This window comes from Watersipora subatra, chromosome 9, assembly GCF_963576615.1.
Source record: "Watersipora subatra chromosome 9, tzWatSuba1.1, whole genome shotgun sequence".
Taxonomy (NCBI): Eukaryota; Metazoa; Bryozoa; class Gymnolaemata; order Cheilostomatida; family Watersiporidae; genus Watersipora; species Watersipora subatra.
This window is the reverse complement of record NC_088716.1, coordinates 56,088,655-56,106,454: the sequence shown is the minus strand read 5'-3', so window position 1 is coordinate 56,106,454 and position 17,800 is coordinate 56,088,655. Positions and strand designations below refer to the sequence as shown.

Here is a 17,800-nt window from a genome sequence, read left to right as displayed (position 1 = left end):
ACCTTTTCAGGACACTGAACTTGCTGCTTATGTGAACACTCGGTTTAAGAACTGGTTTCACTGCTGTTCTAGCCATTGATGTGAAAATTGACTAGCTATACACTATATTTCCATGACATGGATTCGGAGTTGTGTGCACATATTGAGTTCCAGCGCAATGAGTATTTCAATGGACATTCACATGATGCGGATTAACACGGATGCTTTGTTAAAAAAGATAATGATGTCCATGCCGGAGGTCGTAGTGGCGCATTCAGAACCGCTTAAATCGAAATAAGAGCAAGTCAAGTGTGAAAAATGTGTAAAATGGAATAGCTTACGCTGCATTTTCATGCGCATCATTAACCCTGTCACGAAAATATAGTGGTAGACGCGCGGACTGCAGAGCTATAGCGTCTAATAATAAAAAAGATTCAGTAATTGCAATGGAAATTGAGCAACTGTTTAACTTTACTAAAAAGCTTTGACCTTTTGGCGTTGTAGTGGGCCGTCGTTTTGACTGCTCATCAAAAATGAAGACCTTTTGGGTCTGACTAAAAAGGGCACTATAAAGCCTGTCTGTATGTGTCATATTATCTCGCTTTTGAAGGTCTGGTAAATATGCCTCCTTGTTCTGCTATTCGCTAATTGAATCACTTTCGATGCTCATGATGCTATCACATCCTTTGTGTCTAGCTAGCTGATAGCGCTGCGATGTAAGTCTGCGTAAGTCTGCGTTTACTACTTGTCTTTATCTTTGTGATCACATGTGCCTGTATGTTGGCTCTGCTTGATAGCAGAATATAAACAGTCCTTTAATGTTGCTGCAAAAAAGGAGTTGTCTTTAGTCTAGCACCGAAGTATGTGTCATAGATCATCTTTATTCAATGTATTTGCAGGACATTGAAATAAAAAAACAGGGGGCCGCCTCATCATATGCGTTTGTCCAGTTCTCTGATATCAAGTCAGTGGTTCAGGTGTTGTCAAGGAAAGAAGCCATCCATATTGGCAGCAACAAGATAAAATTAGGCTTTGGCAAGAGTATGCCCACCAGCTGTGTTTGGCTGGACGAGTTGCCAGAAGCCGTTACAGAAATTACACTCAAACGAGCTTTATCAAGGTACCTTTGGACTTTGATAAAGAAGGTCGTGCTATTGCCTAGTAATCGTGTGAAGCTAATGCTGGTGAAAGTTTCAATGTTTACTGATTTGACTATCGACTAAATGAGAATTATTAGAAATGTATACCACTATTAATACCTAGTAGACAGTAGTTGTATTTCTCCGTCCTCATCTATTGGCACAACCGATTACTTGGTAGATTTCTGATACATTTAATGACTGCAATTATAAATATCACTCTCATCTCATAGACATCAGTTAGAGCACTAGCTCTATATGCTTGTAGATTGCCGAACATTTTCTGTATAAACTGTGGCACCACTACACGGAAACTAGATATAGTTTCAGTTTGATCGTTATCCAAACTAAGCGGGTTATGTATAAAATTTGTCATCCTGATCACTAGCATAGCTCAATTTTTGTAAATATTGTGTGTTGCAGCGGTGTTCTTTCGTTTCTTTAAGGTATGGTATCATAACTGACATTGTGCTGGATAAGATAGACATGCGGGCACTTGTCTCCTTCCAAGCTACTGACCAGGCCGTCTCAGCTGTTAATGAGCTTAAAGTCAGACCTCTAATCATGAACAAACGTCTCATGGTTAGTAATCTTAGGTTTTCTTTTGCTCTAAACGATTTCAAAAAAGTGCAGTGTATTTTGATGTGCATTCTAGATCCAACATACGCTAGTTTAACACGTGGAGCGATCCTTGTAACGAATTAATGATGTGGAAGCTTGATTGTACTCTACAAATTTACATTGTGCTACTAGCTGAATATCCGGCATTGCAGGGTAATCAAATAATTTACCCAATGAATTTGAGTAACTTAAGCTAGTAACTTAAACTAGTCTAAATTTTTATATAATAATAGTCGTGTCCGTTCGTCTGAAGCCAGCTTGTGCTTATAATTGTTATGTATGGTTCAAAACCTCTCACACAATCATGATCTTTAATCGTGCTAGTAGTACCCAATAGTATTTTTTGCATGCGATGTACTTGTGCATATGTTAACCGGTGTAATAAGTATGTACAAAACTATCCATTAGACAAAGCCTGTTCTACTATAATGATGACAATGAAAAATGATTTGATACTTATTCAATTAATGCAAACTGAGAAAACAAAGTAAAAATCATAAATATGTTGAATTAACAATAACAATCAGTACATGGAAGTTTGTGTATAAAAAGGTTACTGTTGCAGCAGAAGCTATTCATCAAAATTTTGAATACAGCTGTACTGGTACAAACGTAAAATGAGGTATCGGAATCATCTGAAAATATCATTGAAGCGGTGTAGCGCACGAGGCTACTCTATTTGACCGAATGAAAAAAGAATGTAGAGGCAATTCTTACTCGAGATAATACAACATGTCTATGTGAAATTTTTTTAGTTTTTACAGTTTTTAGTGATCGATCTTAGGAATAATCACTAGTAAAATAGTAAAATAGGAATAGTTACTAGTAGAACCTGAAGTTCAAGGCGTGTGAACTGAAATAGCTCGATTGGAAAGGACAAATTAAAACAAAGGTTAATGAATACAGTGGCACCCTCAGGATACGATTACCCCAGTGTACCATTTTTCACCTTTTCACCTTACGAAGTGGAACATGATGATTTTTTCACATCACCTTATGAATCTTTTTCACCATGCGAATTCAACAAAACTTTTACCCGAGTTCAAATTTGGCGTGTGCGCTTATTACGTACATCAAAATAACAAAGACGCCAAAATGCTGTTTACCGAAAATACTTTCACAGCGCCTGAAAGATCCACAATGACCGATTTTTCTGAGTTCAATAATTGTCGTGTGTAAAACGGTAATATTTTCCCTGGAAAACCAGTAGCAAAGTTGGGGTTGCAATCCCTTTATATCAAAGGTCTAGTGGTCAGACAACTTTCATTAACCTGCTAACAAAATCCATTTCATGACGAAAGCAGCATCGTTTGGCTGTTCTTGCCGAATTAGGTTGTAAAATGTTTTAAACAGGTCTGCTAAAAGTTATAGTAAACCGAAGACAGAAACTGATAAGTGATAAAATTTTAGTGATAAAAAGTTGAAATTCAATAAAATAGTTAAAAATACAAACGAAAGCTTAGATTTAAGTGTGTGTGTGCTTGTTTAGTAAGCTAAACTTATTTGAGGTGAATTCAAAGTTAATGTTATTCGTAGGTATGTCTTTAAGGTAAGAACTCCCTATGGTACATTTTAATGTTACATTTTATTGCAGATCATAACCACCATATACACTAAAGTTATTGTAGGTAACTATAGCTACTAAGGTTAACATACTATTTTGTTACTAATTTTTAATATGTACAGCACTTACATAAAATTTTGACGATATTTACCAGGGGATGTTTGCATTATATAATTACTATGGTTTTCATACCCCTACATACGATTTTCTCACCATATGATGCCAACCCTGAAACAGATCAAAATCGTATCCTGAGGGTGCACTGTATAAGGCATTTAACTCTAACAATTAGTTAGTGTCACCCTCATGAGTAGTTGCAATCAGTTTTACTTATAGTCGAGCCTCCAACAGTATTAAATGATGCATTAAAATAACAGCGCTGTATTTTTATCTATATGTTACTTTAGGTGGACTTTGCTAGTTGGGATTTTCAAGACAAGTATAGGGAGAAGTTAGGCATGCCTTCACCTCCTACGATTCCTCCTCGTCGAGGAGACAATGAGAGATACCCACCAAGGAGTGACGGCAATGGAATGCTGAGAGGAAGAGGGGATGAGAGGTAAAACTAGCGCTTGATTGGCACACAGTTGTACTCGTATGTAGAATTATAATTTCTTTCACCAATATACGGTAGTCCAGTAATTGCTGTCTGTTCTATTCAACAGGTACAGCAGCTATAATGATAGAGCGGGTCCAGTCAGTCGGTATAGACCCGGACATCCACCTACTGCCGGTGACTTTGGCGGTCCTCGTGGTGGCGGAGATGGCCTACCGCGATGGAATGATTCTGGCAGCATTTCTCCTCTTGATCAGCGAAGAGAGAAAAACTCGAGAAGATCAGATTTTAGGGGTTACGAATCACCAGGTATGCAGCTGGCTAGTAAAAGTGAACAGTTTGTTAGTTTTGTAAAAACGGCTAGAGGTTTGTAGCGTTCATATTTGTAACATTTTATGGTCATGAGAAGGCAAGTCATAAGCGTCATTGAGGAGATAACACAACCGTTAAAAGTAGCAACATTGTAATCTCTGTTTCTGCCTGAAAGCTTTGTAGACATCCTGTCTTTTAGTGTGAAGTGTAAATACTGGAAGTTACTGCCATTATTTATGGATGCTCATTGGCTAAATATTTGACAAGCTGTTTACAAAACTGACTGTATCTAATGATTAAGACATCTTCCCTGTTGTTGTATCCCATGCGTTCATCGAATGACGAAGTTTTGAATAGCGAATTTCTTTTAACATGCATTTGAACATACTAATCTATTCACAGGGTCAAGGTCGGGGTATGACGAGTTCTATAAGACGAGACGGCGGTCAACCTCTCCAGCCAGTAGGACTGGCAGACGCTCTGTCAGTCCTTCTGCTCGTCGCATCCACAGGTTTAGCAGGTCTCCCCCGAGTCTTGGGTAGGCTATTTTTTTCCTTAAATATTCTTGACATTTTTGTCAGTATTATTTCCTCTTAGATCAAATCTCGGGGAATGCATCACACGTATAGCATTTTTTGGGCTTTCAATCTTAAATTTGTTGTACGCACTGTTCTGGATGGCTCGTTTTTGGTCAATTAAAGAATCGGTTTGTAAATGCATTTATACCTTATATAGCCACCTAGCATGAATATATTGTTTAGCCACAATTTTGGACTACTGGTTGCTCTTGGCAGCTCACGCAGTAGAGGTCATTATAGCAGAAGTCCACCAAGCCTTACCAGCTCTCTGCCTCGCTCCCCAAGATCCCCAAGAAAAAGTAACCTTTCTCCTTCCACGCCGACAAGAGACGAGCTGAGCCCTAGGAGTGAGTCGGAAAGGACCGGTCGAGGTGAGAGAATGAAAAGGACTATAGTTTTGCATAATTGTCAAACTGGAGAGAACTCGTCTTGTTCTGTAAGATGCCCAAAACGGCTTTAGCAGGAGAATGCTAGCTTATTATTGGAAAGAATTGTTTTGTCTTTTTATCGCTCTTTATGATACATGTATATTAACCCGGCGGTTGAGATAAGTATAAGAAGGCAATTCTAGATAGCTCGTCACACCACTATTTATCAGCCATCCTTTCAGACGGGGACAGAAGGAGCAGAAGAGATGATTATCGGCGTGGTCACTCACGGCAGGATGAGAGCCGGGGAGGAAGAAGCTCTCGTGTGTCCGAATTACAAAGGTCATCAGTGACAAACACGCCCATGAGTAGTCGCGATAGCGATGTAGACTCAGTTTGCAGTGGGGGTGACCACATGGACGACCTTCAACGCAAGAGGAATGAGTTGCTCTCTCAACTCAAGGTTTGTGTTATTTTCTTCTTAATTCTATGGCTCCCTCTGCCCAGCATTGTTTTACCCTGATTTCTACTACGTTGACTTTCCTCTAGTTTGGTTTGGGACTTCCATCTTTATGAGTGTGTAACTTTTACTGTGCGATACAGTAAACAAATAGAGTGCCCACACTCAAGTAATTGTTTCTTTTTGTTGATCACTTCAATATTCAGTACATGAATGAAAATTATCCAGTACACATCATGTTACGTCAAAGATTTCACTCATCTGTGGTATGGAAATGAGTTATTGCATTGAACGGTCTGTTGAAAGACTAACGGTTCGTTGACTACATGAAAAACTGTATTTCTCATCGTCAAACTAAGTACACAGAAGTACACAAATATTTTAATTTGAGGCAAAGTAACAAAGTAAAACAATCCCTTGAATTGGCGAAACCTAAATGGTGTCTTTGAAACTAAAACTTATTCTATCAATAGTTGGTTGCGCTTCAACAACATTTGAGTATTACATTCATTCTGATGCCACAGTGCCATCACTGCATTGGCTCATAGGCTTTCCCATGAGACAGATGATAAATCAGCGTAGCGGTTATGTGATGGCGCTGCGAGATCGGTGCCATAGGTAATCCACAAGAATTGCCTTAGCTCCGTGATCTCACCTAGGTATTTTTTACTGTTGAAAAGATAAACTAGTTCAATTAGATATGTTAATCATAAGCTTTACTTTTTTACACAAACTGGCCTTGTTCACTATTTATTAACACTAGTACCCTGACAGTTTAGTGTGCCGTGAGAGACTGTCGGGTGTAATAACTATGCATACAATTATTCAAAAGTACCGAAATGTGAATGATCGGTGCTGGAGGTAGCATGCTTGCCGGCAAAGCCTGTTGTTGTGGGTTCAAATCCCATACAGTGCAATCTTTTTTCTCAGTCTATAGCCGTGGCTACAGATGGACGGACAGACACGGCTCTTATTATAGTAAAAATTAGCTGATACAATATATGTAGAGGTTTTACGTTCAGTGCTGGTCCCCATTAACCGCATTGTGTTCACAAATCGCCTAGAACTCTTGCATGTGACATTAATGTTTTATTTGCTGGGCTACAGGGTTTGGACAATGATAGCCCCCCTCCTGATTCTATGAAGTATGAAGACGAAATGGTATCAGCCGGAATGTCGGATAGCGGCAATGATTGGTCGAGCTCTCATTCAACTGGCAGGTTCAATCACAGTCAGAGCAATACTCACAATCACCCCGAGTCTTTCAAAACGTCAGCATCATTTGTAAGTCTTTAGGCTAGCTATCGTCAAATCATATATCAGCATTCTCTTCGCGGACAAGCAGTGCCAGATTCTATTAATCCGCTCTATCTTGGCTATGTAGAATGAGATCCGCGCGTGTTAACCTATGCTACCTGTACTTTGTAGAGTGAGATCCGCGCGTGTTAACCTATGCTATTTGTACTATGTAGAGTGGGATCCACGCGTGTTAACCTATGCTATTTGTACTATGTAGAGTGAGATCCACGCGTGTTAACCTATGCTATCTGTACTATGTAGAGTGGGATCCGCGCGTGTTAACCTATGCTATTTGTACTATGTAGAGTGAGATTCAAGAGTCACTGGACACGAGACTTTCAATAAGAGAGCAGTATGAAAAGATGCGGCTGAAGAATGAACCAACCGGTGTGACCGCAATGGCAGCAGTCACCAAGCAGGCGGTAGAGAAAACGTGTTCCAACTCACCCAAGTCTGATAGCACCTTCTCTACTTCGTTCAAGAAACGGAAGAAGGATGAAAAGGAGAGGTGGGTGCATTTAGTTGTATAAATAATCATTTGTATTATTGTTTTGCTCCCAGGCATTTTGCTGTTATAAAGATGATAACTATGTCAAAGGAATTCATTCAAAACTTTTGTATTTATCACTAAAATGATGTTTTCAGAAATGGGTATTAGGAACCACTTGGAATTCAAATAATCTACTAAAGGCAGAGGGCAGATTACTCCACATTTTTCAGACAGTGGATTTAAAATCTGGATTTAATCCGGACAATAGGTTTAAAAACGCATGTTGCCAGATGTCTTCAGCGTAAAGAAATGGCTAGATTTACTAATAAACTAATCAGTTACTATGAATGCAGGTGAGGGCGATGCAGAACTAACAGAAGTGCATATAACTTCGAGAGCACGTAGCAAAAGCTCGAAAATACCCTGACCCTCAGAAGAAAGCAAATACAACTTGTTTTTGTAGTTATGTATGTAGTTTTAGCTCTTTCATTAGGAGGAGGCGTGGCAAGGCTGAGCAGACAACAAGCATGGTGATAACCAACATCTACAGTAACTGTTGAGTGATTCAGGTATAGACATGTGCATCGGCATCTCTGCCAAGCTGATTTGTGTATGTTCAAGGGTTTTGATTGTTTGTCATCAGGATATATAGACGGGCTAGCAGTAAGGGACCAGATGATATACCCATAAATGGAGCAGGTCCACCAAAAGAGCAAATCTCTGAACTCTGGGGTGAGTATGCTGCCATCCTTCATGTTTGAGGACAATATTTCTTTTACTAGCACTGCGTTAAAAGTATAATTTTAACTAGCTATCAGCTGAACAACTAGTGCATTTGGATTCTTCTTACTGTGGAGTCTCTGTATGAAGATCACACAACATCTGAATTTTTCAACATATATATCGAGGCATGTATCGAGATGTACCGTAAAACCTCTATTTGAACGCCACCTTTATTGGAACACCGCCTCTAATAGAACTCCACTATATAGAAGAAGGGTTTATAAATATGCCATTCTTTAATTGAACGCTACCTCTATAATTTGCCTGGCATTGACATTTTTTTATTTTTACAAACCCATAATAGAAAGTAATCAGTAGAATTGTCTGCTAAATAGTGCTAATAATGACTTGGTTACATCAATAACAATTTTTGTAGTGGTTGCCATGATTTTATTTAAATTTCAAAGGGTTAAATTTAATATTAAATTTAAAATTAGTTAAAGGGTTAAATTTATTGTCCCAAAAATTGTTGAAAAATACAACACCACCCTTGATTTGAATGGCACCTCTAATTAAACACCACTACAGTAGACTCCCTTATAAGGTATACCTCGTATAATGTGAATTCAAGATAACATAAAGAATTTATGTGAAGTTTTTGCTTCGTACTACGTAAAAGGTTCCATACAACGTAGTGTCATGTCAGGCGAGTCCTTAAATTCGATTTGAATGATAATCCACCTCGTCACACTTGCGAGAAAAAAACGACGTACGCATAGCGTTTTATCAACTATATATAAAACTTGCTACATTCTATCTAGTTTGTCGTGATAGATCGTCAGATGTGTCGGCAAAACAGAGAATAAGGTAGCTGCACAATTGTTCAAAGGTTTTACAGCATCGGCCGACCAATCTGCATGTCACGAGTTGGAGTATCGTCGAAAGTTATCTTTTATCCTAACCTTGACCCCCCTAGATGCAGATACACGACAAACAGGTAGTAGTGCTTTGTTTATAGCAAAAAACTTTTTTTTATTTTATTGTAGGCGTATAAAATATTTGCGATTAGTTTTACTTTGCAGAATAGACTTTGCATTTTAGTAAAAGTAAGCAAATCATTGTGTATAAACGTGGCAAATGTGCGCTCTCCCTCAAATTATTGTAAAATTATCGCAATTATGGTCTATACAACCAATGAAGTTGATCAGAAAAAGGAGAAAAGTTGTCAATGCAAACCATTAATACTGCAGTTACAGTACAGCCCATAAATTAAAAAGTTATGTCTAGTTTTTCCTTATTGTATGGCCAAATGGTGAGATTGGAAAGATCTTGCAACGAATTAGGCAATTTACATGTATTTTACTGTTTGTGTAAAGTAAATTTCCAATAACATAAACGTTCTTAGAACAGATTATTTACGTTGTAGGAGCGTCTACTGTATAGGGGAAGGGTTTAAAAATGGGTTTTATGGTATATCGAGGTATATATTGGACAAATAGTTGATTTTACACCCGAAGTAGGTTCCAAATGAGGTCGTTCAAAGTTTCTCAACGCTTCGCAATTTTTTAAATGAGAGTGAAAATAATAGTTGAACTTTTAAAAAAGTTGTGAACAATATGAAAATAAGAAAAATATATGAATTAAATCAGTTTAAACTTTACCTAATTCAAGGTAAGTTTAATTTAAAGAATGTTTACACCTGCATATATCTATCACAACTTCTGCCTCTGAACCTACTCATTGGAGGGTCTACACTTCCGTTTGTGTGTCTTTGAGGTAATAAAAACCTCTTTCCACTGATTATTACTTAGGTTTTTATATAGTTCAGGTTTTATTCAGCTTTTTATAATGTGATTCTTTTAATTCTGTGAGTAGTTTTTTGCAGTATTTATTATTTAGTTTTTGGCTGTGGACGAATTAGATGATTTACTAACTATTCTTATAAGGATATTTGTTCCAACACACAAACAGTTTTAACACAAGAAATACATATCGAAATGAATTATCCTCATATGTAGAGGTTTAACTGCGTTTCCTTTTTACCATGTCGCAGCATTCTATTAGATACTCGATATTAAAACTGAGGACTGCATCAAAAAGACAATGTTTGAAAATCTTTGTTAGGAGTAGGTGTGACCCTTATCATTGACATTAAGGGTCAGCTCAAGGTCATTGTTTGTTTCAGAAATGCTCAAGTCGAGAGCTTGCATGCTCATCACCAAGCCTTGTGAGCTTGCCCTTCCCAAATTTGCCATGACCCTTATGCAATCACCCAGAAGCCCTGGCGCAGGAAGTAAACGCTGTTCAATGGAGTCACCAATGTCGAGCCCCACCTTGACATCACCAGCTTTGAAAGGCTTCACAGAATTTTCTACAGAAAAGATACCTATCATTAAAACAGGTGGAGTGTCACTGCTACCTGTTTCCACCTATCATATTTTGACCACTTTGGTGAATACAGTCAAACTCGGATAACTCGCCCTTGGATAGCTCGAACACATGGTTAACTCGAACGGATTTGTTTGGTACGTTCCAACGCAATGATAAATTGCTATGGATAACTCGAACTTAACATAATTAACTCGGACAGTTTTTTGCCCAACGGCTACCGCGACGGTTGTTATCATGTTAAAATATTACTTTATTTCAAGTCATAGAGATAAACATCAACTTTTAATAGTTCTCAGGCGTCGTTATTGCCATCGTCCAAATATTTTCGTTAACGACTTTTCTAAAGGTTTGTAAAAAATCAAATTTCACCAAACATCCGCTCTGCAATGGCTCTGCGAAAGCAAGGAAAAGCGAAGTAACCTTTGGATAAACTTGAAGTAAAATCAGCAAAATTTATCTTGGTTAAAACGCTCAGGAGAAAAAATGTCTTTTTTCTGAGCGTTTCAACCGCGATCAAGTTTTGCCAATTTTAATCTGAGAACGTCCTGGCAGTCACATCACCTAAAACGGCAACCAAATCTCAAGTGATAGAAAAATATCTATACTTTCTGATTAAAAATATTTAAAACTTCACACGAGAGACCCTTTAACTTGCAAATTGCAATCTATGCTTTTGATTGATATACAGTTTGTATAAGTACATGTATCTACTGATAAATAAATGCACTTGTGACAGTGCTCTGATAACTCGAACACTTTCGCTCGGTTCCGTGAAGTTTGAGTTATCCAAGTTTCGCTGTATAACTTTTCACTGTATCTTTTTACTACACTTTACCATTTAGAGATCAATTTTTTTCTGACTATGCAGACGTCTATGTTTTACCTTCAGATCCAGACGACATTGAGGCAGACTATGAAGATGGTAACCTGTCTCCGACATCAAGAGACATACAAGAAAAGATACGCAAGCTAAATGAAAGGCTTTGCATAGCAGACAAAGCCATGTCGCAAGCACCCAAGGATATTCGCCCTGCAATAGACCTCAGCAAATACAAGATCATACGCAAGTATGCTTCCAAGCTTGTGTCTATTTACATGCATCTGTCTGAGACACCTTCACTTGCTGTCATACTTCTGAGACACCTTCACTTGCTGTCATACCTCTGAGACACCCTCACTTGCTGTCATACTTCTGAGACACCTTCACTTGCTGTCATTAGTCCGAGACATACCTATTGGAAGATCATTTTATGTTTTGATAAAATATCTATAACTGTATTTCGTGAGCATTCATTGCATGTTGCTGAATAAAGGAGTCGATGTTTCAGACCCAAGATAGAAAGCAGTCCCTTGACTAGCCTTCCTGGACAATTGTCTGGGGGAACAGCTCCAACAGCCAACATTACCTCTACGCCAAGTGTCTGGGCAAGACTTAGTATATTTGACCAGGTAAGTGCATCGATCTGATTAGATTGTCAGCTTATTGCTGTAGTTGTTATGGCAAAAGAGTACTAATCTAGGGACATGGTTTTATATACAGTGCACCCTCAGGATACAATTTTTATCCGTTCCAGGGTTGACATCGTATGGTGGGAAAATCGTATGTAGGGGTATACAAGCCATAGTAATTATATAATGCAAACATTTCCTGGTAAAAATCGTCAAAATTTTATATAAATGCTGTACATATTAAAAATTAGTAACAAAATAGTATGTTAACCCTAATAATTATAGTTACCTGCAATAACTTTATTGTAGCCTATTTAGTGTATTTATTGGTTATGATCTGCATTAAAATGTAACCTTGCAATGTGCTGTGTAGTGCGTACCATAGAAAGTGCTTACCTTCAAGACAAAGGTGCATCCTATAACATAAACTCTGAATTCACTTTAAATAAGTTTATCTTACTAAGCAAACTTAAAGCTACGTTTTAGTATGTATTTTTAACTATTTTACTGAATTTCAACTTTTTATTATTAAAATTTTATCACCTATTACTTTCCGGCTTTGTTTTTAATATAATTTTAGCCATTCTCATTAAACCCTTATTCAACCTAATTTGACAAGAGAGCCCAAATGATGCTGCTTTCGTAACGAAGTGGATTTTTGTTAGCAGGTTTAAAAAAGTTGTCTGTCCACTGAATCCTTCTTATTCAAGGGATCGCAACTCCAATTTTGCTACTTTGTAAAGGGAACATATTACCGTTTTACACACGATAATTACTGAACTGAGAGAAATCGGTCATCGTGTCTTTTTCAGGCATTATGAAAATATTTTCGACGAACAGCATTGCGGTGTCTTTGTTATTTTGACGTACGTAATAAGCACACCCACTGCCAAATTTGAAGTCTAGTGAAAACTTTGTTGAATTTGTATGGTGAAATAAGATTCATATGGTGAGGTAAAAAAATCATCACATTCCACTTCATAAGGTGAAAACATCATATATCAGGGTAATCGTATAGTGAAGGTGCACTTTACAAACTGGTAAACAAATTAGCGAGTGGTAAAAAGTTTCAATTTGACCTATGACTACTGTAGGATGCTTTGCCGCACAAATGAAACTCTTGATTATGCAAATGATCCGAAGTTATGTTGATCTGTTAGGCTCTCTCTTCTCAGCGTCTGTTACGCTTGTAGGACTGCAAAAGGTTGGAGGGGTATCAGGGCACCCAAAGTGCTTCCATAACTCCAGTAACACCTTCAGCACCTCTAGCAGTTCCTTCAGTGCTATCTCCCTCAGGAGAAAGTCAAAGTACCTTAACCTCTGTCTCAGATGCATATCATTCCAATGACTCCTTATCAACAATGGTGAGTTTATATGGCTTGTAGTATGTTTTGTGCACAATTTACAAGCAAAATCAAGAAAACTACTAATTTGAAGTCTTATTCCTATTATTTACAGAATTGTTTTTTTTATGGTTTTTTGTCGGTTCCATTTCAACTTGGTGTCAAATTTTCATGAGCGATATGAGCAAAGCAATTGGATAATAATTGGAGCCGCATTTGTACATTGCTTGGTTCATCAATGTCTAATAAATGCTCATGTCACCAGGCTGATGAGACGAGGTTGCTTTCTTCAGCTCGGGCACCATCAATCGTCAGTACCTGATTCTTTTTATTTTACTGTTTTAAGTACTAGTAAATGACATCTCGATGGTTTCTGTGTCAGGTTATCATCTTCACACTTCCTTGGTTATCTTTTTTGCCTGCTTCAATTGACTGTGATAAAAATGGAAGGCAACTGTAATAAGGAGCAATAATAAATCTCAGATTAGTATTGTCTTACTTTTGGGTAACATTGAACTTTGTCGTGGTTTTTTTTTCAGATTAATTTAAGTATTTCAAGTTGTTCCGTACTAAAACTACTTCCTGTTAGCACATGATGTTTAGCCTGAATCACTTAAAGATGCTTTGAATCTGATATTTAGAGACTTCAACCAATGATCTCAGCTCTTAAGAACAAGTCTACATACAAGGACGTTGTGCCTGTTTCACCCAACATTTCATCATTATTCTCTGATACGACGACACCCGTTGTGCCAACTGCCGCCGTCTCTTCTACTTTGCCTGCAGCACCAGTAAAAGGCATTTTGCGGCGTGGCAGCAGCTCAGAAAGCAGTAAGTCTTCCTGGTTAGCTACTGATCCCAGGTGTCAGCCTCTTCAGGATAATCGTACATCCTTAGACAACCGAATAGTTGCGGAAGTGAAACCCATGGAAGTAAAACAAGAAGCTCTGATTGAGGCAGCACCAATCAAAAAGGTTAGTTTCTATCGAAAACTTGTATCGAAAATCATCAATCAGCTCAATCGTTTTTTCCCATCGTTTCAAGTGCTTAAAGCCTGGTTCCCATATCGATTGCTAGACTTTGGCGGTAACATGCGCAGCCAAACGCTTGCGACGCTAGGCTCTGCGGGATATGTTCACATAAAGCCACATCGTTAATAATATCGTAAACATAATTGCGTATTCAAATAAAATGTTGGCTAGCCATGCCGTTTCTATAATGGTGACCTATATCCGTACAGTGCATTTCGGGAATGTTTTGCCTGCGGCCGTTTGCGAAGTTTGAACAGCGCTAAACTATTGCGATGCCGCTGGCAACCACCGGCGGTCCTCGGCGCATACGTTCCCATTTCATTGCTAATAGCCTGCGGTGTGATGCCGGTGCTTTGTGCCGTATATGGGAACCCGGCTTTAGGATGTCGCTAGTCTCAGACATCCCCGAAATAAGATGCATATAGTAATGAACCTTGAAACATCTAGTTTCTGCATTTTTTTGCTACAAGGCTTGGACAAAATGTTGTTATGTGCACGTTTTCACACTCCGTAATTCTTGTGTGCTTCTAGGAGCCAAGTATCAGCAGATATGACTTGCCAGTACCTATTAAACAAGAGCGGCCTGACCATTCTGTCTATGAGTCTTCCTTTGGCAGGCAAACTGAAGTGAAACACGAGCATAAGCCTTCCGCCATCTCGACAAACAAACGTGTTAAACATGACTATAAGCCTCACCTTGATCTCTTTAAGCCTGACGATGATGCTGTCATCAGCACCAATGTCAAAAGGGCATCCAATACAGCTGTGAGAACATCTAGTAGCGCAGAAGCAGGCGTCGGTAAAGATAACAGTATCACTAAAGATAAAATAAAGTCTCACAAAGAGAAGAAACATGAGAAGAAAACCTCCAAGTCAGAAGTGAAGACAAAATCAGAGAAGGGAGAAGGAAAGTTTAACAAATCAGTCAAGTCTGACATTTCCTTAAATAAAAGTAAATCCTCCGGTAAGTCATCAGAACCAGTCAAACAAGAAGTGAAATCATCAGAGCACACAAAGTCAGAAAAACATGCAAAGAAAAAAGAAAAGCACAAAGACAAGGACCGTGATAGAGATCGTAAGCTGGAAAAAGAGCAGGAGCTAGAAAGAGAGGAGACGGAAAGAGCAAAAGAACTTGAAAAGTTGGAACAAGAAAAAAAGTTGGAACAAGAACGAGAAAAGGCGAAACAGTTGGAAAAAGAGCAAGAGCTGCAAAGAGAAAAAGAAAAAGAAAGAGAACGAGAGCTGCAACGTGAAAAAGAACTAGAACGGCAGAGAGAATTGGAAAGACAGAGAGATTTAGAAAGACAGAAAGAGTTGGAGAGACAAAAAGAGTTGGAAAGGGAGAAAGAGTTGGAACGAGAAAGGGAGTTGGAAAGAGAGCGGGAATTGGAGAGAGAGCAGGAGAAACAGAAAGAATTGGAGAGGGAACGAGAACGTGAGCGAAACAAGCAAGAAAAAGCTCATCGCGAGGAGCTTAAGCGCAAGGAGCTGGAACGGAAACGAGAAGCTGAGGAAGAGCGGCAGCGAAAGCGAAAGGAGGCTGAGGAGGAGCGGCAACGAAAGCGAGAGGCGGAGGAAGAAAAACGGCGCAAGTTGAAGGAAGCGAGTGAGAAGACTAAAAAAGGCAAAAAAGCTCGAGCTACCTCGAAGGTTGACACCAGCAAGCAGCCTAAAAAGACTCTAATTTCTGATAAAACTAAGAGAAAGAAGCCTGAGAAAAAAGGTAATTGATCTATGTACAGTATGTAACTGTAGGTCAATGCTTGCGTGTGAAAACGTAGTAGCAGTGAACCAGGTGTCTTCAGTGAGATGAGCACTTACTACTAATATATAGTTGGTTACTAACTGGTTACTTTGTTTCCACTACGCCATTTAGTTTGCCAGCATTCAGATAGTTCCATGGTGCTCCAATGAATACAAAACTGATTTTCTCCTGTGTCATGCATAAAACTAAACTTATCTCTTATAAGTTTATTATTCCTGAACTGAATAAGGCTGAACCTATGTTTAATGCAGACTAATTATTCATGTCCTGTTCAATTCACTCGTTTGGCTCTATTGTTTGCCAAGTTTGTGGTTGTTGAGAAAAAAGTTCTCATTTCTCTGTTCTCTGCTGCGGCTAGTCTAACTTTTTCACATATACATGTAGTTAGTAGAGTCATGGAATCAGCCTCTTCGGAAGACAGCAGTAAGGAAGAAGACGAGCTCTCTGATGGAGAGTCATCGGCAGCGCACGAGCTTGAGAAAGAGAAGACGGAGGAAGAAAAAGCTAACTGGATGAATGAATATCCTATAGTCTGGGAGTCCATGTATGACAAGGTGAAAAGGAAACGTGGTGCGTCAGCAAAGGCAGCACAAAACTTAAAAAACATGAGTAAAGGAAAACGACGTCGTAAAACGTAAGCACGATCTTTTGTAAGTTATTAGATTCGTGTCGACCAACTGTGCGTAGAGTGATCAAAAGCAATTGATCGATCTTAACACATGCAAAGCATTTATTTTGTATATTGGTTTGCAGCGCAAAAGATTCAGATACTGAAGACTCCGAAAGTGGCGATGGAGAGGCAGAGGAGTCGCCATTATCTTCTCCTGTAAGATCAAAAATGTCTCAATCTTCGACGAAAAAAAGTCTCATGCTATCATCCGACACCGAGGATCAGTCTCCTGAGCGAGCCAAACCTAAGTCTGGAAATACATCGACCAAAACTCGGAAAGAGGTCGGTGTTACACATAGTTATGACTAGTAGGATGCTTGATTGGTTCTCTTGTGTTCCTTTTCGTTGATGATGCAAACGTAACAATTGTGAAATGCTCGGCAGGTTTTTATCAGAATTTCATTTACTTTAACAGAAATGTACCGCTACTCACTTATGAATGCTTTTTATAGACAAAATCAGCTAAATCTACTCCCTCAAAGGCCTCAGCAAAGGAGCTCAAAAAAAATTCTGACTCGGACAGTGAAAGCGAAGCCGACACTGTACGCAGCAATGCCATGAAGAAGAAGGCACTAGCCAACCTTTGGCGCCGACAACCCAAAGAACAACAACAGAAGAAGAAGCCCGCTGCCGGAAGAGGAAGGAAGCAGGTTGCCAGCAAGCCAGCCAAGGTAGTTGGAGACTCGATATGGCATAAGACGCTAACAGTTTTACATCATGTATACATTCGCGCTTTTCTCGGTGCATTATATGTATTTGAGTAGGACTTTACTACCAATATCGCACCGGTGTATAGAGATATAGAGCTGCAGACAGCGCAACGGTACTTCTGTACTATATCAGTAGTGAATGATACGCACTAGGCAATTTTGTATGGCTCTCCTATATGATGTGGATGTGTCACTAGAAGTGCACATGTCACTGTTGGCTCACAGTGTTTTACATAACGACCTCCCCAATGTTGCGCGCAAAGTGAATGTTGTTTCCTACTAAATGCTCCTGTGTGTTTTATCACCTTAGGTAGCTACTCTTCCCTATTGCTGTTTTTGTCATTCATTGTTC

The 17,800-nt window shown here is 38.9% G+C and overlaps 1 protein-coding gene across 4 annotated transcripts in view; it reads left to right on the top strand.

Moving 5' to 3' along the window:
- LOC137404609 (daf-12-interacting protein 1-like) overlaps positions 1-17,800 on the top strand; it is a 42,063-nt gene that overhangs the window by 5,856 nt on the left and 18,407 nt on the right. For 2 of the 4 annotated variants that reach the window (XM_068090833.1, XM_068090830.1), the window contains exons 5-23: positions 879-1,099; positions 1,565-1,700; positions 3,711-3,862; positions 3,969-4,168; positions 4,574-4,709; positions 4,966-5,120; positions 5,360-5,580; positions 6,685-6,861; positions 7,182-7,384; positions 8,010-8,098; positions 10,275-10,490; positions 11,370-11,547; positions 11,809-11,929; positions 13,123-13,293; positions 13,914-14,246; positions 14,835-16,026; positions 16,453-16,702; positions 16,822-17,020; positions 17,191-17,409. In XM_068090833.1, the coding sequence (XP_067946934.1) occupies positions 1,023-1,099; positions 1,565-1,700; positions 3,711-3,862; positions 3,969-4,168; positions 4,574-4,709; positions 4,966-5,120; positions 5,360-5,580; positions 6,685-6,861; positions 7,182-7,384; positions 8,010-8,098; positions 10,275-10,490; positions 11,370-11,547; positions 11,809-11,929; positions 13,123-13,293; positions 13,914-14,246; positions 14,835-16,026; positions 16,453-16,702; positions 16,822-17,020; positions 17,191-17,409 (4,425 nt within the window). In that variant the 5' untranslated portion in view covers positions 879-1,022. The remainder of the gene's footprint in view (positions 1-878; positions 1,100-1,564; positions 1,701-3,710; positions 3,863-3,968; positions 4,169-4,573; positions 4,710-4,965; positions 5,121-5,359; positions 5,581-6,684; positions 6,862-7,181; positions 7,385-8,009; positions 8,099-10,274; positions 10,491-11,369; positions 11,548-11,808; positions 11,930-13,122; positions 13,294-13,913; positions 14,247-14,834; positions 16,027-16,452; positions 16,703-16,821; positions 17,021-17,190; positions 17,410-17,800) is intronic. The other 2 variants (XM_068090832.1, XM_068090831.1) reach the window with 2 other exon arrangements.